General features: G+C 44.5%; 1 protein-coding gene across 2 annotated transcripts in view; it reads left to right on the plus strand.

Annotated features, from left to right (window-relative positions):
- The window catches only part of LOC308311203 (voltage-dependent calcium channel subunit alpha-2/delta-1-like), an 89,555-nt gene that overhangs the window by 45,514 nt on the left and 21,541 nt on the right, over positions 1–22,500 (plus strand). For both annotated transcript variants that reach the window (XM_080757810.1, XM_080757811.1), the window contains exons 20-29: positions 933–993; positions 1,120–1,217; positions 7,291–7,375; positions 9,641–9,703; positions 13,008–13,123; positions 13,879–13,950; positions 14,684–14,751; positions 15,191–15,229; positions 16,316–16,387; positions 20,606–20,758. In XM_080757810.1, coding sequence (XP_080613936.1) covers positions 933–993; positions 1,120–1,217; positions 7,291–7,375; positions 9,641–9,703; positions 13,008–13,123; positions 13,879–13,950; positions 14,684–14,751; positions 15,191–15,229; positions 16,316–16,387; positions 20,606–20,758 — 827 coding nt within the window. The remainder of the gene's footprint in view (positions 1–932; positions 994–1,119; positions 1,218–7,290; positions 7,376–9,640; positions 9,704–13,007; positions 13,124–13,878; positions 13,951–14,683; positions 14,752–15,190; positions 15,230–16,315; positions 16,388–20,605; positions 20,759–22,500) is intronic.

Here is a 22,500-nt window from a genome sequence, read left to right on the forward strand (position 1 = left end):
GAACGCAGCTGAGACCCTGCAGATCATGTCTGTCTGTCTGTGTGTCTGTCCCGCTGTTACTGTATATGTGGACCTGGCCCCTTTTGTGCCCATATATGGAGCTGAGTGATTGCTGATGCAGCACACTCCATATTTGGATAGCGGGACAGACACACGGACACACGGACACACAGACAGACATGATCTGCTAGGTCTCATAGTAAGTGCTCACTGCGTTCGCAATTACTGCGTTCGCAATGAGGTGACAGTGTCAGTACTTCATTAGACACCCTGGAGTTGTTTTTATGTGCAATGGTGTATTAACTATTGTATTTAGGGTTTCTTCCTGGAGGCTGAACCCTTGACAGTCAAACGGGGCCAATGAAATAAACCGTAATAGTGACATCACACTATCAGCCACTCTCCTAACCCCTCCCCCTTTATCATACAACTAAAGCTGTGGGTGTGGCTTCAGTTCAGGTGGATCACCACCCATCACCACCCACCAGGCAAACCAGGCATACTTAATGAACTGGTGGGCGTGTCCACATAAAAGCATGATTTTAACAAATACTGTACACCTTATAATATAATAATACCTGATGATCATGTTTTAGGGTGGAAAGAAATCGTGGCACTCCATCTTTAAGGTTTATTTTATTGTATTTGAATATGCCCAAAATAGTGACGGCAGGCTGAAAAGGGCCTAAACTGGCACAGTAATCATAATAATAATTACAATAATAATAATAAAAACGGTATCGCAGGCCGTTCTACAACTACAGGCTCTAGTGATTGGTTGCTGTTCTTTTCTACAGTAAATAAATGTATTTGTTTGATGTTCAACAGATATCTGTTCCTCACAATGGATGGACAGTGATTGAGGCTGGCATACCATGTTGTGAAAATGTCTGTTTTATCTATATTTAATAGTTCTTTATTTTTGTGTGCAGTTTCTGAAAGCCTTCAGGTGGACAAGTTTGATGAATATGGCTATACCTTCATCGCACCAAGGTAGGACCATATTATTATACTTTTGACAGGACATTCGTATCACGTGTCTTTGCGAGAGGATTGAAGATGTGTGTCTCTCTCTGTGGTTCCGGAGCTAATCCCTGGACCGGTCTTGTGTTTCCATAGGGAGTACTGTAAAGACCTGGACATAGTGAAGAACAACACAGAGTTCTTGATTGAATTCAACAATTACATCGACAGGAAGACGCCAAACAACCCACAGTGTGAGTACCAAAAAACATCACCCTTCTGATTGTAATTATCACAGTGTGAGTACCAAAACATCACCCTTATATCACAGTGCAAATACCACACCTTGGTGATGTCCATGACAGAGACAAATCGTCTCTGTCGAACAGAACAGAAGCCTTGTATGATCTCCATATTTCATCTTTTAGTTTTCCCCCCATAAATGTTATACTTCGTCCTAATAACAGTGTCGCGCAAAAAAGCTCAGATGCGACACAACTCTGGGCTTTCTTCTTGCTTCTCATCCTCCTTGTCCTAATTTTCAGCATTTTCACTTAGAATGACATGCCCCAAAGTTGGGACGTGGCCAGGGTCAGGTGGTACAGTCTGTGGGTTTTTGAGTGGTGCAACCACTCCAAGGAACAGCAATGTCCGTGTTCACCTATGTACCTATGTGTCCGCCTATGTGTTGGTTAATGAGCACCAGTATGACTATTAGTACCAGTAGGGGCGCTGTTGTGCCAGAAACAGAGAGAGAGAGAGTGCTGCACTGATGCCTGCTAATGATAGAGAGAGAGAGAGAGAGAGAGAGAGAGAGAGAGAATAATAACTACACTGGAACACATGTGGTTATTTGTCCATTTCCTGATAAGTAACGGTTGTTGGACACGCGAGGTCTCCAGTTTAGTTTAGTTCTGGTTTTAATGCGGCACCTTTAGTGTATATTATTCATATGAAATATGTTAACCTTTAGTTCTATTCAGTGGCACAATCAGATCCTGCTCACGGCTACACAGCGTCCTATATTTACATCTCAAAGAACTGTTAAGCGTTAAGCGGAGTATCAGCTACAGTATGTAGACATGAATGAGACCCAGACCATCTGGACTTGGCATTCGGGTGTATATTGAACATTTAACCCATTCTGAACGGGAACCCCTTTTGGTGTTAGCATCATGTTATGCTTTAGCTATTGAAAAATAGCAGATCTACAAGCTCATAGCGCGCCACCGAGTGGCGCGCTACGAGCTTGTAGGTCTGCTATTTTTTGAAAAATCGAAGAACGACTGACATTTTTAGAATCTGATCTCGGGTCAGAATGGGTTAATCAGACCAGTGTGTGTCCAGTGGAAACCTCGTATGAATCTGATCTCAGGTCAGAATGGGTTAAATGGACGAGGGCCAACTGAACCTTATTCCCAAATGTCCCCCACCCCCCCCCCCCCACCCCACCCCACCCCCACCCCCCCACAGGTCTGGTGCGCTTTGTGCGGTGTTCATGACCAAAGGGAAAGGCTTTGTACTTTCGGAACCCCTACGTTCGTGTTACCCCATTTGATGCTAACCCATTCTGACCTGAGATCAGATTCTAAACACGTCTTGAACTACATCCTGACAGTTTACCATTCTGACCTGAGATCAGATTCTAAAAATGTCTTCTACATCCTGACAGTTTTCATTCTGACCTGAGATCAGATTCTAAAAATGTCTTCTATATCCTGACAGTTTTCATTCTGACCTGAGATCAGATTCTAAAATTGTCTTCTACATCCTGACAGTTTTCTGAAAAACCTATGTTTCTATGTCAGTCGGTCTTCGGTTTTTCCAAAAAATAGCAGACCTACAAGCTCGTAGCGCGCCACTCGGTGGCGCGCTATGAGCTTGTAGATCTGCTATTTTTCAATAGCTTAAAGCATAACGTAATGCTATAACACCAAAAGGGGTTTCCCGACCAAAATGGGCTAACTCTAAAAGTCTGACCATCACACGCCTGGGTGCACATGTGTGAGGCACGGCGGCTTAGCCGTGTGACACACACACACACACACACACACGCGTGCACACACACACACACACACACACACACACACACACAACCAGTAATATACCGTCCACACCCCCACCTACAGCCCGCTCGACCTCATCCAATTACTGTGTGTTTGTGAGAAAGAGCAGGACACACGTCAAGCCCAGAGAGCGCGCGAGTGCAGCAATAAAACACAAATCAGGGGCCAATCGACCTTCTCCTCCGAAAACATCTGACCAACGCATTAAACCATTCTGGGCAGGAACCCCTTTTGGTGTTATAGCATTATGCTATGCTTTAGCTATTGAAAAAATAGCAGATCTACAAGCTCATAGCGCGCCACCGAGTGGCGCGCTACGAGCTTGTAGGTCTGCTATTTTTTGAAAAATCGAAGAACGACTGACATTTTTTTAGAATCTGATCTCGGGTCAGAATGGGTTCATCAAGACCAGTGTGTGTCCAGTGGAAACCTCGTATGAATCTGATCTCAGGTCAGAATGGGTTAACATCCTCGGGCCGGGCCCGCATTTCTCTCCTGTGTTCGCCCCGTCGATTTGCATGACTGACTCGCAGGTCCCTCCACACACCGCCCCCCCACCCGACCCTCCACCCCCCCCCCCCCCTTCCCCCCCGACACACACACACACACACACACACACACACACGCCTTTTAATTTAGTGGTATGCACATCCCATCCATGTTTCTCATCAGTGTCGGGCAGAAAAACCTTGTATTGATATTGTGATGTTATTTTTTTCCCCCCTCTCATAAATTAATGCCCCTATTTTTATACAAAACCTTTCTTAACCCATTTAGGCCTCATACCTTAAAATAAAAATAAAAAATCTTCTAAATCCTCCAGTTTTCTGAAATAAATATTTTCACGATAAAAAAAAAATAGCAGACCTACAGTACAAGCTCATAGCGCGCCACTCGGTGGCGTGCTATGAGCTTGTAGATCTGCCTATTTTTCAATAGCTATAAAGCATGACATAATGTTTAAAAAAACACCAAAAGGGGTTCCCGGCCAAATTGGGTTAAATCTTAAATTGCCAACCAAAATGGTTGCCAGGTTGAAAGTGCTTTATAAGTCTGTCTGTCTAGGGGGTTTCATAAATATTGAACCAATGAAAGTTATTAACAAGAGCTTTTGTGACTAAATAATAACTACTCCTGCAAAGTAACCGTTTCGGACAAGCGGTTTCCACCCGACTGTGACAATTTATACACGCAAGCCTTTGATTTGTACCCGATTTACTTTGATTCACTGGTTGTTTTCACAACTGAAAACTTTACTTCAAATAATAGTTGATATTATCTCAACTGGAAAAGATCAATGCGATAAAAAAAACCAACTCAGAAACATGCCCCACACACCATCCCCAGTGTAATATTAGTTCCATTTATTCTTTGTTTAAATTTGTGTTTTTTCGTTTAATGGAGTTTGTCCCCAGAAATACACACCAGAAATACACACCAGCGATAGACAGACAACACGATGGGACGCTACAGGGTCCGCGGGGAGCCCTGTTACACACTTTACTTGTTTAAAAGCCACTGCAGTGGCTGAAGAAGTTGAAATACATTTAGGAATGCCTGGGCTGCCTTCAATAAAGGAACGCTAATGAAAACCATTGGAGGAGGGGGGTGTGTGTGTGGGGGGGGGGGGCGATGGTGCGCGGCGTCCAAATAAAGTGTTACACCAGCTGTTTTCTCTGATGTGTGTGTGGTGTGTCGTAAAGGTTGGTTTGTGGGGGGAGAGGGGGGGGGGGGGGGTGGGCCGCGGCGGTGGGGGTGGGGGTGGGGGGTGGAGTGTACCGGGCCCTCGATGTTAATGGACTGAAGCGGGTTGTTGAGGAGTTCAAAGTGGCGCGCGCGCAAGCGTGGAGGAGGGAGGGAGGGAGGGAGGGAGGGGAGGGAGGGGGGGGTAAAGAAGCGAGCGTCTTTGATCGCCGTCTCTCTCAGACCCGCGCGCCGGTGTGAGGCGCGCAACGTTCGCCTCGGGACGGTCTCCCGAATCTTACGCAGAGATTCTCACCTCTCAACTCTGAGAGTTACAACCTCAGTGTTAAAATTAACACTGAGGATCTTTTACAGTGTACTGTAGATTGGGGGTAAATTATAAAGGTTGACAATCTGCGTCAGTAAGTATACACGGTTAATTCACACACACACACACACACACGCATGTTATGCACACACCTTAGAGGCGTGGCCTGCAATGTAGCCGTTTATTAACGATGCGTCGACTCGTGACTCCTCACGTTACACACATGATGATGAGAACTGGCTGAGGTTATATTACATGTCCAATGATGGCGTGAGCCGAGACCTGATGAGTCACTGTCTGGAATACAACTTTTACTATATTTAATCCCCCCCCTCCCACACACACACACACACACACACACACACACACACACACACACACAGCCACACACACACACACACACCCACCATCTCTCCTTCATTGTATCTTTCCACTCACATCGTCCACTCCTGTCCTCCTTTCTCTCCTTCAACTTGTCGCCTCTCCCATCTGGACCGGCCCTTCCCGATCGCTCCCCCCCCCCCCCCCCCCCCCCCCACTCCACCCCCCTCCCTCCACCCCCCCCCCCCCTCCTACTAAATACCGTCTCCTATGTCCCATTAAACGTTGTCTGGATCATAGCAGACATCTTGGTCAGTGTCTGAAACAACAAACAGTCCACGTACGTCGGAGAGATGATGACTCACTGTGAGAGAGACTACTGTCTCTGAGACCCGGTCCAGCTGCTCTGCATGGTTCTGGTGCTGTCAGTGTGTCCACACTACTGACAGCTATACGACGACAGACGCAAAAGATACAGAACTAAAAAGCGCCGCGTTTTGTCTGTCGTCAAATCACTGTGCAATCGGCGCGCATTGATCACTATGCTTGTCTGACAAGCGTGCGTCTGATGAGTGAGAAACCTGGAAAAGGGCAAAAGGCGATGTTATTTGTATAGCACATTTCAACAAGCTCCAGCACCAGCTCAGTGGCCTTGTGGTTAGAGTGTCCGCCCTGAGACTGGGAGGTCGGGGTTCGATCCCCGGCCGGGTCATACCAAAGACTCTAAAAATGGGACCCAGTGCCTCCCTGCTTGACACTCAGCATCAAGGGTTGGATTGGGGGTGTAAGTCCCTGTGACATACTAGCGTCATGTCCAGGGGGTGTACTTGTACATCAAGGTGCCTCACGCTACAGAAACAGGAGATAGGCTCCTGCCCCTATGGGCCTCATGGCTTGGCAAGGCTTACATTTCAACAAGGCTTTCCTTTACTATTTAAAGGAAAGAATATATAAAGCCTGGTGTTAAAAGGAACACACAGAACTGTGTAAATTCTGAGGTAAATCATCAGTTTCTCTTTTTACAAGCAGTAATTGTGTGGCGAGAGAAGAGGAGTGGAGACTGTTCAAAATACCTTTGTTGCTTTCTAGCTGCAGCTGAAGCCAGCTCAACTTGGATTGTAGATTTATATATTGTATAGCACCTACAGACGCTGCGCGTTGCTTTGCATCTACATGTTGCTGGCTTCCATTGACAGTGAATGGTAGCCTGTAGCTTTGTATCTATACATGTAGCTACAGGCTACCATCCATTGTCAATGGAAGCCAGCGACAATGAATGGTAGCCTGTAGCTTTGTATCTACATGTCGCTGTGCTTCCATTGACAATGAATGGTAGCCTGTAGCTTTGTATCTACATGTCGCTGTGCTTCCATTGACAATGAATGGTAGCCTGTAGCTTTGTATCTACATGTCGCTGTGCTTCCATTGACAATGAATGGTAGCCTGTAGCTTTGTATCTACATGTCTTGGCTTCCATTGAAAATGAATGGTAGCCTAGTGTACCTTTGTAGCTCCCAAGTTAACCCATTCTGGACAGGAACCCGTTTTGGTGTTTTAACTAAGTATTATGTTATACTTTAGCTATTGGAAAAAATAGCAGATCTACAAGCTCATAGCTTGTAGGTCTTCTATTTTTGAAAAATCACAAATCTTTCAATATATATTCTTTCAGAAGACTTTTTATTTATTTCGACGTCAGGCCTAAATGGGCATTACTCATGTCTGCCGTTAGATTCGTTATACCAAACCAAGATAAGCAACCAATTCATAATGCGGACTCTTTTCTGAATACATACGGTACAGTAGTACAGTACATCTGATAATTGATCAGTGTGGATCATATGTCAGTCCTAAGATCAGATGTGTGTCATCGGGATGTGAACCGGTGTGGTCATAAAGTCATACGTTATTTTCTTCTCACCTGTCCAGGTAACGTCCAGCTGGTCAACAGGCTGCTGTTGGACGCTGGCATCACCAACGAGCTGATCAAGACCTGGAAGGACACCGAGATGCAGTAAGTCGTCAAACACACAATATGTGACTCTTTTTGATACAGAGAAACTCCGCCAAGACTACGTAAATGTTTATTTTTTTATCCAAAATGAGTTAATAGCACAGGCAGACTCTTCACATACTAGACTAGAGCATGTCTGAAATAAGTGTCGGAGCTGAAATGTAAATATGAAATAAATGCTTAAACATGTAGCTAGGTATAATGTTATAAACCACAGAAGTGAACCTTTCAAGCCTGTTTTCTCAACTCGCCGTTTCTCTGCAAGACATTATACTCTATAAACCATATCTCTGAAACCGGTGGGTCAAACTGAACAACCAATATGTCAATTTGAAGCTATGATTCCCTGCTTTCATATGACTAATCCAATGGCAGTCCCTCAGTCAAATGTGGCCACATATGTGTGCGTCGGGAGGTTTGCCAAAAACGCGAGACGAGACACAGAGTAGATACTCTTATCGGAACAGTTTATTGAGACAAAAGGCCGAGGAACGCGATGAGCACTGCAGGGATAAATACACGTACAAGGGTTTGCACTAGGAACGCTTAGGGAAATAAACGACTAGGAACTAATTAAGATAATCACACATGGGGCCAGCAGTGCAGACCTCAGGTAACACCTATTCAGCTCAAGGAGAACGGGTAAACGCTGCGTTCATTTCACAACAAATGGAGCACAGCTGTGAAGTTATAAGCCTAAAAGTACAACACAGAAATCAGGGAACGCAATAAGACATAAGATGTCACTATGATATTGATCAATCCTGTAGCTAAAACAAGTACCTTATCGCGCTATATTACATATCGATGCGATCTGCGTTATTATGACCTTAATTTTCATGGCAGGTACATTCCAAAGCAACTAATAATAACCACGTTATGGTGACATAATGTTACAATGTTTACTGGTTATTATTGGTTAGCATTGGTTAACCCAATGACATTAAAACGACACTTTTCAACCTATCTTCATATAATAGGTCCTCACTAATAATCACGATAAAATGGCACGATTTTCTTCTACTCAGTCTGTGTCTCATAGGAGGGCTAAACAAAAATAAACAATTTTTTTTTAATTTTCATTATCGTGAGAACGATGGCTTCCATTTTCCCATTGCAACTTTTCAGGACTAGAAAGCCTGCAGTTTTTATTAGCTTGTATTCCCCATCGATGATGTCACTGGAAGACGGTTTTTGAACTGCCCACAGCCCTCCTATGAGACACAGACCGAGTTGAAAAGAATTGCGGCATTTCTTTCATGATTATTTATTAGTGAGGACCTATTATATGAAGATAGGTTGAAAAGTGGTGAAGTGGTCCTTTAACATTCCAACTGTGTTAATGTGGCTAAAAACGAAAACCACCAAAAACAAAAAATAAAAGTATTTCGGTCTATTGTGAAGTTTCATTATAGCCTTAACTTGTGGTTGAAAATACTGGGAGCGGGGTCACATTTTTAGAATCTGATCTCAGGTCAGAATGGGATCAAGGGCTGTGTTCTCTGCGGTACGAGGGTTACAAATTGAAATGTGGCCTCGATCACTCGTTACTTGGTATTTGGTAATGAATGTCTAACCCATTCTGACCTGAGATCAGATTAAAAAAATGTCTTCTGAATCCTGACAGTTTTCTGAAAAAGCTATGTTTCTATGTCAGTGGTTCTTCGATTGTTAAAAAATAGCAGACCTACAAGCTCGTAGCGCGCCACTCGGTGGCACGCTATGAGCTTGTAGATCTGCTATTTTTAAATAGCTAAAGCATAACGTAATGCTAACACCAAAAGGTGTTCCCGCGCAAAATGGGTTAAAGAGGATAAATCTGACACAGCTGGTCTGGGCTATTTTGGAGGGGACTAGTAAATGTCACCCCGACGTAGAAGACCGTTCCATTATTAGTGTGTGTCGCGGGATGTTTTATGCTGTGGTGGAAAGTAAACCAAGTACATTTACATTTACTTACTGTACTTAAAGGGACAACTTTAGTTTTTTTTCAACCAAGGTTCATGTTTTAGGTTGTTATTAGAGAAAGTAAAAGGTGAGTGTTCATTTATTTTTATTTTTATTTCTTTCGTTTTAGGAATTTTAGCTGTTTTTGACAGTGGGGCGGGGGCATTCGAGCATGGGGCTAAACCCTGTCAAAAACAGCTAACAACCTAAACATGAACCTTGGTTGAAAAAAAAACTAAAGTTGTCCTTACTGAAATTAGTACTTCTTCCATCGCTGTTTTAATGACCTTCTTCCTCTTCTTCTTCTCTGCCTTTCAGGCCTGGCGTGGTTGCCAGGTTTGTTGCCACCGACGGAGGGATCACACGCATCTTCCCCAAAAGGTAGGAACTGACGTGTATGTTGGTGGTTATAGTTATGTAACCACTTTTAACCCTATACTCATTTGACCCAGGGGGATGTATTTTGCCCTACAGATATACTACGCCCCCCCTGGTTTATTTTCCCCTGAGAGGGTCCCGCTAAATATGTTCGGCGGGAAACAATTGCCAATCTACAAGACCACAACGCTTGTAGATTAGCCTATTTTTATTTCACCAGATGTTTTGTCCCATGAAAAGGGATGCTCGGGTTCGAGTGTTTAACATCACTGGAATGACTAGTAGATTTACGACTAAGATCTCTGGATAATGAACAAGAAGAGGTGTGCTCAGTTGCAACCTTTTTGCAACCAGATCTTATGTTAATTAATGATGTTTGGGAGACAAACACTTTCCTGGGGGTTTTATGTGTTTTTTAGATATTTTAGTATTTCAAAGTGTCCCAATTCCTTCCTCGACTACTAATTCTTTGGTGCACTGCTCCTCCTTGTGGATAGGGGGAGGGCTGTCTTACTGAGACAACATGACTACAATCCCCATAATTCTTTGGTGCACTGCTCCTCCTTGTGGATAGGGGGGAGGGCTGTCTTACTGAGACAACATGTAGTCCAGGAAGGAAGTGAGCCCAGTGTCCATGACATCATGGAGTCCATGGACACTTTGAAATACTGAAATATCTAAACACAACTTATTACCACCCATTAAAAACCCCCAGGTAAAAAGTGTTTCTTGTCTCCCAAACATCATCATTGCAAAAAGGGCTGAACAAGCAAGTCTCTGGATAATAATGAACATAAGAAGAGCTGTGCTCAGTAGGGTGCAGGTCCCTGCCAGGAGGCATATGGCCTAATCATCTTAATAATAATAGAGATGTATGCTTTGTAATTACTACCTTGAACTCTTTCAAGTCTGCACTGAAGAGACATTTGTTCACTCTGGCTTTTGGCAACTAGTTTTGTTTTTTGTCTTGTAAAGCGTCCTTGGGTTTCTTGAAAGGCGCTATATAAATATATATAAAGTTATTATTATTATTATTATTACTATTATTATTATTTATTATTACCTACAGCCATGAAACAGTAGAGCGCCATGTCATTACCAGTTGTACATCACCCATACGCTCTCTGTCTCTCTCTATCTCTCTATCTCTCTCTCTCTCTCTCTCTCTCTCTCTCTCTCTCTCTCTCTCTCTCTCTCTGTCTCTCTCTCTCTCTCTCTGTGTCTCTCTCTCTCTCTCTCTCTCTGTCTCTCTCTCTCTCTCTCTCTGTCTCATACACATTCATTGTCTCTCTCTCTCTAACTGTCCGTTAGATTGCCGTCATCCAATTAGGGCTGCAGTTATTTCAATTATCGATTACTCTTTTGATAAATTAAAATAATAAAGAGAGAGGTTGTATTCATGCATATGTCAACGAATCAACCTGAAGAAAATCAGATTCTTAATTTAATTTATAATTGACTAAATCAATTATTGGTCAGATTAACCAATTTAAGCCCCATTAATAAAGCACTTTATCGTATGTGTTGCACAAAAATAATAAAAATAGCCGATCTACAACAATGCCTTTAGATCATTTATTTTGCTATTTTTGAAAAATAAAATAAATAAGAATCACGGGACGTGAGCTTTGTCGATCTGCAATTTTCAGCGAAAGCTTTCCCCACATTTAAAGGAGAATTCCATGCTAAAAGGCTTTCTTACCTTTCTTTGTAGTCGTTACGTCCCCACCAAAGAGGTCCAGGTGTTTTTTTGTGCAAAAACTCCTTATTGGCTATTTCCCCTACCATAAGCCCTCAATGAATTGCATTGAATTGAATGGGGCTATGGGGTGTTATGCTAATTCACTTATTTGCATCTAAATAAGTAGTAAAGTGTGCCGCTTGGGATATTATTTACATTAGGAAGAGAGGATATAAAATTTAAAAAAATGAGCGATGGAAATAAGCGAATTAGCACAACACCCCATAGCCCCATTCAATTCCCATTCAATGCAATTCATTTAGGGCTTATGGTAGGGGAAATAGCCAATAAGGAGCCTTTGCACAAAATAACACCTGGACCTCTTTGGTGGGGACGTAACAACTACGAATAAAGGTAAGAAAGCCTTCTAGCATGGAATTCTCCTTTAACAGAAAGTAAACCAGAAAAGACCCCGGCATAGCATAGAGCCCTGCGGGACTCCGGTCATCCGTACAGAGGGTTTAAGGGCTCAAACCCTGTATTATTAACTTTGTAAAGCGGGGAGGGAGTCTTAGCTCTCGTTTCCTTCCAACGCCAAATGGCTTTAGTCAGAGAAATGGCAGCCGATCTGATCTACAAGCTCAACTTGCAGATCATGGGGTTCAAGTGGTTATAATGCCGAGTCAAAACGTCGTTCATGATAACCCGTTCTGACCTGAGATCAGATTCTAAAAGTGTCTTCTACATCCTGACAGTTGTCTGAAAAAGCTATGTTTACTATGTCAGTCGTTCTTTGATTTTTCAAAAAATAGCAGACCTACAAGCTCGTAGCGCGCCACTCGGTGGCGCGCTATGAGCTTGTAGATCTGCTGTTTTTCAATAGCTAAAGCATTAGCATAATGCTAACACCAAAAGGGGTTCCCAGACCAAAATGGGATAATAGACCGCCATGTCACCATAACGACGCTAATAAACAAACAGGAGCAGCTGTGGCCGTTTGAGGGCCGGAGAGTTGGTTACCACGACAACACAGGGCTCTTGTTTGCTGTTTTATTATGCATATATTCTACAATAAGTGAAAGTAAAACTAAACATATAAACACTAGCCTCCGTTTAACCCATTCTGGGCGGGAACCCCCTTTTCGTGTTTTAGCTATTGGAAAATAGCAGATCTACAAGCTCACATTGTTTTCATCCGCCATTTTTGACAACCACTGTTCCAACCCCTTTTAGTGTTAGCATTATGTTATGCTTTAGCTATTGAAAAATAGCAGATCTACAAGCTCGTAGCGCGCCACCGAGTGGCGCGCTACGAGCTTGTAGGTCTGCTATTTTTTGAGAAATCGAAAGAACGACTGACATAGAAACATAGCTTTTTTTCCGAAAACTGTCAGGATGTATAGAAGACGTTTTTTTTAGAATCTGATCTCAGGTCATAATGGGTTAAGTGGTCGTGGTTATAAGAACGATACTGTACACTGTATACTGTATATCAAATAACAGGCTTGGGAGGAGGAGGGGATAACACATTAAAGTTATAGGGCCTCACGTGCTGTGTGTGTGTGTGTGTGTGTGTGTGTGTGTGTGTGTGTGTGTCTGTGTGTGTGTGTGTGTGCTCTTTTACAGTGCTGGGTTTGATTGGACAGAGAACGCGGAGACATACGAGACGAGTTACTACAAGAGATGTCTGGACAACGACCTGTACATCTTTACGCCCACGCCGCTGAAGCCCAACGAGAACGGTACCGCTCGGCTGAACGCTGCAGAATCTGAGAAACGTTGGACGTTGTTGTGGGGACTGACTGTGTGTGTGTGTGTGTGTGTGTGTGTGCTTCAGTGTTGTTTTTGGCAGCAAATTTTCTATTTTAGTTTTTAGTCTCTTGAATAGTTTTCACTTAGTTTTAGTCCAAACCCGGAATGTTTTAGTGTTTATAGTCTAGTTTTAGTCGACTAAATAATCATAAGATTTAAGTCGACTAAATCTACAGTTGATTTAGTCGACTAATATGTTTTTTAGCGGGCCTTGATGCCGTCGTAATGGCTGATTTTACACTTGCTGAGAATAGCCGATCTACAAGCTCACAGTTGTGAGCTTGTAGATCTGTTATTTTCAGCATGCAACCAAGTGTAAAATGACTTATAGTGGATCTCTTGTCCACTATAGTCCCTTCCTAACATTTTAGTCTAGTTTTTATTTGTTGACGAAATTGTCAATATATTTAGTTTTAGTTTTAGTCATCATACAGTAGCTTAGTTTTCATTTAGTTTCCATTTAGTTTTCGTCAGTGGAAAAAGGTAGTCGACGAACATTTTTCGTCTTAGTTTTAGTCGACGAAATCAACACTGGTGTGCGTGTGCGCTCGTGTGCGTGCGTGCGTGTGCGCTCGTGTGTGTGCGTGTGCGCTCGTTTGCGTGCGTGAGTGTGCGTGCGCGTGCGTGCGTGCGTGTGCGTGCGTGTGCATGTGTGTAATAATTCCTTCCTCTGTCTCGTCCCCAGTGAGTGACGATACAGTTCTCGTCAGCAGGGTGGTGGATATCACTCTTAATGACATCACTGTGAAACCAGCAGGTGAGGACACACACACACACACACACACACACACATGCCCCGAACCCGGGTCTGCTTCGTGCACTAGTCCCTCCCTAATATGTCTTTCTAGTGTTTATTTGTTGACGAAATTGTCAACAGTAATAGTTTAAGTCATCATGGTTTAGTTTTTATTTAGTCAGTGCAAAAACACACACACACACGCGCACACACACACACACACGCATGCCCTGAACACACCTCGAACCCGGGTCTGCCTCGTGCTTCGTGCACTAGTCCCTCCCTAATATTTCTTTCGAGTTTTTAATTTGTTGACGAAATTGTCAGTAGTAATAGTCATCATGGTTTAGTTTTTATTTAGTCCGTGCAAAAACACACACACACACACACACACGCACGCACGCACGCACGCACACACACGCATGCCCGAACACACCTCGAACCCGGGTCTGCTTCGTGCTTCGAGCACTAGTCCCTCCCTAATATTTCTGTCTAGTTTTTAATTTGTTGACGATATTGTCAGTAGTAATAGTCATCATGGTTTAGTTTTTATTTAGTCAGTGCACACATACATACACACACAGAGACACACACACACACACACACACACGCACACACGCACACACACACACACACCCCAGGCACCGTGGTCTTCCTGTGATCCTCTGCCAAGTCTCTCTTGTCGGAGTTCAGAGGTCAGAGTTAAGGCTGAGGTCCAACATGATGTAGAATGCTCCTCCGTTTGATCTCCTAGTGGTCGGCGTGAAGCTGGACATCAGCGCCTGGATGGCCCGCTTCATCAACTCCACCACCAAGACCAACGTGAGTATAGAACGCCCTCTCCAGAACCTCCTCTCGTCCAATGGCACGGCGTCTCTCTTCACGAGAACATTCAGCCGTCCAATGGCACGGCGTCTCTCTTCACGAGAACATTCAGTCGTAGCCACGAGGAGGGGACAAAAGGAATCGTCACAAATTAAATATTTTGGTTCCCAATCTGTCATTTGTGAAACACTAGTTTCATAAACAATTGGTACAATATGATGATGATGATGATGATGTTTAATATTACCATTCTAAACCTATATGTTCCTGTTGTTCAACATACAGCCAGTCAGTTGACAAAATCACACATTGAAACTTTAAAACACGTTGTATTCCGTTGCTGGATTAGAATCCTCTGTAATCTCATAACGATGACTGAAATCATCCGTGGCCACACTGTGTGAACTTTAACCCCATGCATGTGTTGTGTTTTCAGTGCAACGATGAGATCTGTGGCTGTGTGAGGAACGACGAGGTAAGAATGTCTTGAACCCTAGCCTGCCTATTCTGGAACGGGTGCCAATAATTGGCCCACTGACAACCTGGGGAGCTTAACAACACGTTGTTCCAACCGGTTCCTTTCCCCTCCATCAGGCTGGCCAGGGGGAGGCAATATAGAGTTCACTTCAGGGGAAAAGGCACGCTCGACTAAGACAGTCTTTAAGGGTTCAGGCGTGTGCTGGGTGCAGATTCAAAGAGAACAAATAGAAAGAGATTAAAATCTGCATTCTCAGTCGTAGTAAGATCCTTATTTAATAAAGTAGGCCGCCCTAGAAGATCCACAGCAGCAGTCAAACCAGACACACCAGACTCCCTGTCTCTCTATACTCCATCCCCCTGGCCAGCATGTTTTCTTTGTGAGGGTACCACTACCTCAGGTCTTATTGGGTTAAGATTTAAAATATGTTGTGTGTATATATACACATATGTGGAATTCATCTTCTCCATACCACTTATTTCAATGCGGAGCCTTTTCTCTGTCACTGACTTAGTAGACTTGATGGCAACAGCAAGGGAGTGGTTATCAGTGACGCACACTATTGGTTAGGGTTAGGGTTTAGGGGTTAGGGTCTAACATGTCCTGTGGTAAGTTCAGCATGGAGGTCAGAAAGAGAAATGGCACTAGTGTCAACAGCATCTGCAAGAGGCAGAGTTTCTCCAGCAGTCAGTCTATTGTGTGAACCAATGGCAGTGGGCCAGTTTGTTATTTTGCATTACGTTCAACTCAGTAAAGTTTCTTATTACAAAGAAGAAGGTTGTCGTTTTTGACTTAATCACCACAGCAAATCAGCCAACGAATCAGGAGGTGGACAGTCAAAAAATGTTTTGGAAGCGTTTAAAGTTAAACTATTGCTGGCTGTCTGAACAAATAAATCAAATAATCCAAAAAAAATGTCATTATGATTTTGATATAGTATTACTTATAACTACTTTAAAGTGGTGTAAAAAAAAGTGTGACAAAGCTTGAACGTGGCTTTAGACAGAAGCTGAAAACATGGGCATTGGAGAAACCAGGCTTTAGGTTCTAGATGTCTGACTCCATGTCCTCTTGTGGTTCCAGCACGTCGACTGTGTCCTCCTGGACGATGGAGGCTTCCTGGTGATGTCCAATCGAGACACCTACGTCGACCAGGTACGTTCTCACATTTCTGACGGACACATAAAACTGGATCCAGAGTGTGATGAAAAGCAGGAGCCATGATGGAACTATTGTAGGAGCGTCACAGAAGCAGCGCTGTGCTGCCACAACAAACAGACCAACCTGTCTTAAACTCAGCTTAGCCCCCCAGCGACCCACAAACAACAAATAAACAACTCTGAAGACCCTCTCGAACCCTATTTGACCCACGTTTTACGACCCCTTAAAGGACACGTACGCGCGTGCGCCGTGCACGTCACATTCGCACACGCGGCAAGAACGAAGGCTCGTGCGCCTCTCCCTTTGCTCGTTCCTCCCGTCCTAAAATGCGGTGATGCGTATGGGCCCCTGCTTTAGTGGCCCCTGCTGTAGGGCCCCCGCTGTAGGGGCCCCCGCTGTAGAGGGCCCCTGCTGTAGCGTGGGCCCCCGCTGTAGGGCCCCCGCCGTAGGGGTGGAGCGTGGGCCCCCGCCGTAGCCTGAGTAAATGTTTTTCATGGCGGCTCGGCTCCACGCGCCTTCCTAATCAGGGCTGGGTGTGCGCTGGATAAATCAGTCCCCTCTGAAGTTTGGCAGCGGCACTAAAACCCAGAGACCTGAGGTCTTGTTTGGAGAAGGACCGTGTGCTCTCAATCATAATACCTACAGGAGCAAGACCCCCATACCCAACACACACACACACACAAGACACACACACACACACACACACACACACACACGAGACACACACACACACACACACACGAGACACACACACACACACACACCCTCTCTCTTTCACTCTGTTCCTTCTCTGTCTCTTGCTGTCTTTCGTATAGAAATGCTCCGTTAACAAATGAAAAAGTCCTGCATTCGAAATTTTACTTTTACAAAATGATTGGCAATAATAATTTTAAGGGAGTCAAAAGTACAATATTTATCTCTGAGATGTAGGAGTATAATATCATTAACAAAGAATAGGAAATACTCAAGTAAAATAATAAGTACCTCAAGATTGTGGTAACTTGAGTTTAGTCAAGTTACGTAAAGTAAATGTACGAGTAAATGTGGCGCCCGTGCGGTACCGACGTACCGTCCACCTCTCCGTCTATCTCAGGTCGTCTCTGGTTTCTGGGTTCTGTGTGTTCGGACCGGGCCAAACGCCGGGCCGCCCCGCAGGGAGCCTGCAGACAGCCAGCGGGGCTGTGAATGTTAACCCGTTTGGACCTGGGATCGGTTCTACAGAATGTCTTCTAAATCCTCACAGTTTTCAGATGTTTCTATATGTCAGTGGTTCTCAAATATTTTCATGTCAAGGACCCCCATAATTATATGTATTTGGCCGCCGACCCCCATCGGAAAATATGTTGTACCAGGACCCCCCCCCCCCCAGAAGCAAAGATTTGAGCTAAAAACGTTTGCTGTGAAAGAATATAATATTCAAAGATTTGCGCCATATTTTCAGGATTCTTCAAAAATAGCCGCTATTTTTTGGGATCGGGACTCGAACTCACAACACGCTGTCAGGCATGGACCGCTAGGCCAGCGGGCGCTCCTGTTTATGAGCTTGTAGATCTGCTATTTTTCCAATAGCTAAAGCATAACATAATGCTATGATATATGAACACCAAAAAGGGGTTCCCGCCCAGAATGGGTTAATTCATTATTTGTGTTATTGCAACGGGGGAAAGGGGAGACGGGCTCCCTGTGCCGTGTGGATGGGAAGACTTTTATTTCTTTTGGACGTCGTAATAGGGGGAGGGGGTTACTGTACTGTACTGTACTGGAGGGGGGAGGAGGGGGGGGGGGTTACTGTACTGGAGGGGGAGGAGGGGAGGGGGGGAGGTGGTTGTTAAGTGTGGAAGTACTAGTAGAAAAGGATTGTCTTTCTTTTCTCAACTCCTTTTACAGTATGGGCACTTAACGCATTTTGGGCAGGAACCCCCTTTTGGTGTTAGCATTTATGCTATGCTTTATAGCTATTGAAAAATAGCAGATCTACAAGCTCATAGCGCGCCACTCGGTGGCGCGCTATGAGCTTGTAGATCTGCTATTTTTTGAAAAATCTAAAAGAACGACTGACATAGAACCATAGCTTTTTCAGAAAACTGTCAGGATGTAGAAGAACATTTTTTAGAATCTGATCTCAGGTCAGAATGGGTTAACACTTATACACATGTACAAATGTACCGTATACACACACGCATATGTACATCATCTAAACAGAGAGACACAGAGTAAGAGAGAGAACAGTTACAACACTTACATATCATTCCCTTGATATACAGTACATATACAGTGCAAGAAGCACAACTACGATAGCTGAGGCAATGTCACTCGCTCACACACACACACACACACACACACACACACGCTCGCACTCGTGTCACACCTCTAAGATGTCTAGACAAAACCACTAAACCCAGGAGTCAGATTTATGGCAGTGTTGTTGAACTGTGTTAATCAGATTATGCTGCAGTCCATCATCTGAGCTTTTTGTGTGTCTTGATTTACTGAGTGTGCGTGTTGTGTGTTCATGTATTGTATACGTATAAGCGTGCATGCATGTGCGTGTGTGTGTGTGTGTGTGTGTGTGTGTGTGTGTGTGTGTGTGTGTGTGTGTGTGTGTGTGTGTGCATGTTTGTGAGAGAGAGAGTGCATGCATGCCTTGTGCAGGACACGTGCTCAACGTGTGTGTGCGGCTTGCAGAGACCGAACTGATTTAATCCATTCTGACCTGAGATCAGATTCATACGAGGTTTCCACTGGACACACACTGGTCTGATTAACACATTCTGACCTGAGATCAGATTCTAAAAAATGTCAGTCGTTCTTCGATTTTTCAAAAAATAGCAGACCTACAAGCTCATAGCGCGCCACCGAGTGGCGCGCTATGAGCTTGTAGATCTGCTATTTTTCAATAGCTAAAGCATAACATCATGCTAACACCAAAAGGGGTTCCCGCCCAGAATGGGTTAAGATGAAAGCCGTCGGAGTTTTTAACCACTCCATAAAAATAGAAATATTGAGGAAATCCTCAGTCAATTACATTAACAATGTGTGTTTCTATAAGGGTCTCTCTCTCAAACAGCCCACAGAACAATCAGGCCTTTGTCGCCCAAATCACCTGCACTACAAAGTGCTTTCATTGGGCTCTCTCTCTCTCTCTCACAGGTGGTTCAGTGCGTGCTGTTACTGTAGTGGCAGTTAATGGTATCAGAAACAGGACTCCGGCTCAAGATTCAGGCATCGTCGTCTTTATTCAGAGTTCTCAGTCGGTACAGCAAAGTGGTAGCATTACTGCGTCCCAGTCATAGACTGTAAAGAATATGGACAAAGCGTTCCCCGGGTCTAACATGAACGTAAAATGAAGCCTGTCAGTCCTTGAATTGTACATCGCCATCCTTCTAGATCCGTTTGGGCCCAGCTGGCCCATTGGCTGGCCCAGACAACGAGGCAGACGGGACTTCCCCCCTCCTTCTCCGTTGGTTCTCTCGAGTGGGTGGGGAATCCCGATCATAGACTGTAACGGTAGACACGCCCCTCAGAACATACGCGACTTTATGGTCATTGTTTTTATAAATGGGACCATAATTTTCCAAAAAGAATATTATGTCATTAGAAATGAGACTTTAAACTAGTGACTGGAAGCAGAAAGTATTCATGACCATGTGTATTAAGGTACACATAATACACACAAAACACAAAATACATATTAAATACCCAACCCTACGTACAGATGAGACGAGAAAGTATTAAAATTAGTGTTTTTGATTGATTGATTGATTTAAATATTTATTAACAGTTTGCAGAATTACAGTACATTTCAAGCACAAACTCAATACAAAGACTGTTAACTGTGAGTGGACGACCCAATTAAGCGTTACACTTGTTTACAACAGGGTCCACATTGTTCAATTCATCAATTCAGATTTTACGGGGGCCAGTTTTGAATTGCAGCCGTCCGTATAGGTGCCCTTTGAGAGCGGTTTTGAAGGAGTCAAGGGATTTACATGTCTTAATGACTGTTGGTAGGGCGTTCCACATTTTGGTGGCATAGGAGCGAAAATAATTTAGTGTGTGATTGCAGTTGCACAAAGAAGAGTGTGTAATCCACATAAACGTGTGTGTGTGTGTGTGTGTGTGTGTGTGTGTGTGTGTGTGTGTGTGTGTGTGTGTGTGTGTGTGTGTGTGTGTGTGTGTGTGTGTGTGTGCGTGCGTGCGTGTGTCCTCCAGATCGGGCGGTTCTTCGGTGTCATGGACCCCATCCTGATGCACAGCCTGGTGAACATGAGTCTGTTCACCTCCAAGAAGACCTTCGACTACCAGTCGCTGTGTGACCCGGTCCGGGAGAGCAAGGCCGCGGCAGGCCTCAGATCAGTCTACGTGGTGAGTTACCTCAGTGTTGTCCAGTTGAGAGCAGGCCTGAGATCTGTCTACGTGGTGAGTTACCTCAGTGTTATGATGTTATCCAGTTGTAGAGCAAGGCCTGAGAGCAGGCCTCAGATCAGTCTACGTGGTGAGTTACCTCAGTGTTGTCCAGTTGAGAGCAGGCCTGAGATCTGTCTACGTGGTGAGTTACCTCAGTGTTATGATGTTATCCAGTTGTAGAGCAAGGCCTGAGAGCAGGCCTCAGATCAGTCTACGTGGTGAGTTACCTCAGTGTTGTCCAGTTGAGAGCAGGCCTGAGATCTGTCTACGTGGTGAGTTACCTCAGTGTTATGATGTTATCCAGTTGTAGAGCAAGGCCTGAGAGCAGGCCTCAGATCAGTCTACGTGGTGAGTTACCTCAGTGTTGTCCAGTTGAGAGCAGGCCTGAGATCTGTCTACGTGGTGAGTTACCTCAGTGTTATGATGTTATCCAGTTGTAGAGCAAGGCCTGAGAGCAGGCCTCAGATCAGTCTACGTGGTGAGTTACCTCAGTGTTGTCCAGTTGAGAGCAGGCCTGAGATCTGTCTACGTGGTGAGTTACCTCAGTGTTATGATGTTATCCAGTTGTAGAGCAAGGCCTGAGAGCAGGCCTCAGATCAGTCTACGTGGTGAGTTACCTCAGTGTTGTCCAGTTGAGAGCAGGCCTGAGATCTGTCTACGTGGTGAGTTACCTCAGTGTTATGATGTTATCCAGTTGTAGAGCAAGGCCTGAGAGCAGGCCTCAGATCAGTCTACGTGGTGAGTTACCTCAGTGTTGTCCAGTTGAGAGCAGGCCTGAGATCTGTCTACGTGGTGAGTTACCTCAGTGTTATGATGTTATCCAGTTGTAGAGCAAGGCCTGAGAGCAGGCCTCAGATCAGTCTACGTGGTGAGTTACCTCAGTGTTGTCCAGTTGAGAGCAGGCCTGAGATCTGTCTACGTGGTGAGTTACCTCAGTGTTATGATGTTATCCAGTTGTAGAGCAAGGCCTGAGAGCAGGCCTCAGATCAGTCTACGTGGTGAGTTACCTCAGTGTTGTCCAGTTGAGAGCAGGCCTGAGATCTGTCTACGTGGTGAGTTACCTCAGTGTTATGATGTTATCCAGTTGTAGAGCAAGGCCTGAGAGCAGGCCTCAGATCAGTCTACGTGGTGAGTTACCCTCAGTGTTATCCAGTTGATACCTAAGGCTGCGGCTGGCCTGAGATCAGTCTACGTGGTGAGTTACCTCAGTGTTATCCAGTTGTAGAGCGAGGCCGCGGCAGGCCTGAGATCAGTGTTATCCAGTTGCAGCACGTTGCGTGGGCGGGGTGTGAGGTCTTGTATGTTTGGAGGTATAGTCCAACATTTGTGACTAAATTTGACTGAAGGACTTCCATTGGATTTTTTTTTCTTTTTTTTCGTTTTAGCAGGAAATCATATAGTAGCTTCAAATTGACATATTGGTTGTTCAGTTTGACCCACCAGTTTTGGAGATATGGCTTATAGAGTAAGCAAAGCAAAGCAAAGTTACTATGTTTACCCTGCAGGGTAACTGGACTAAGCTCAAGAACTTGTTTACAGCCAGGCCCTGCTCATAGAACATTTCATGGTAGGGGTTCAATGCCTTGCTCAAGGGCACTTCAGCGGTGGTAATTTTAACGTGCCGGTCCGGGGATACGAACTATAGCGACCTTTCCGATATCAAGACCGCTCCGCAAACCGTTCGGCCACCGCAAACCGCC

Source organism: Protomyctophum bolini (assembly GCF_963924005.1).
Source record: "Protomyctophum bolini genome assembly, chromosome: 23".
Taxonomy (NCBI): domain Eukaryota; kingdom Metazoa; phylum Chordata; class Actinopteri; order Myctophiformes; family Myctophidae; genus Protomyctophum; species Protomyctophum bolini.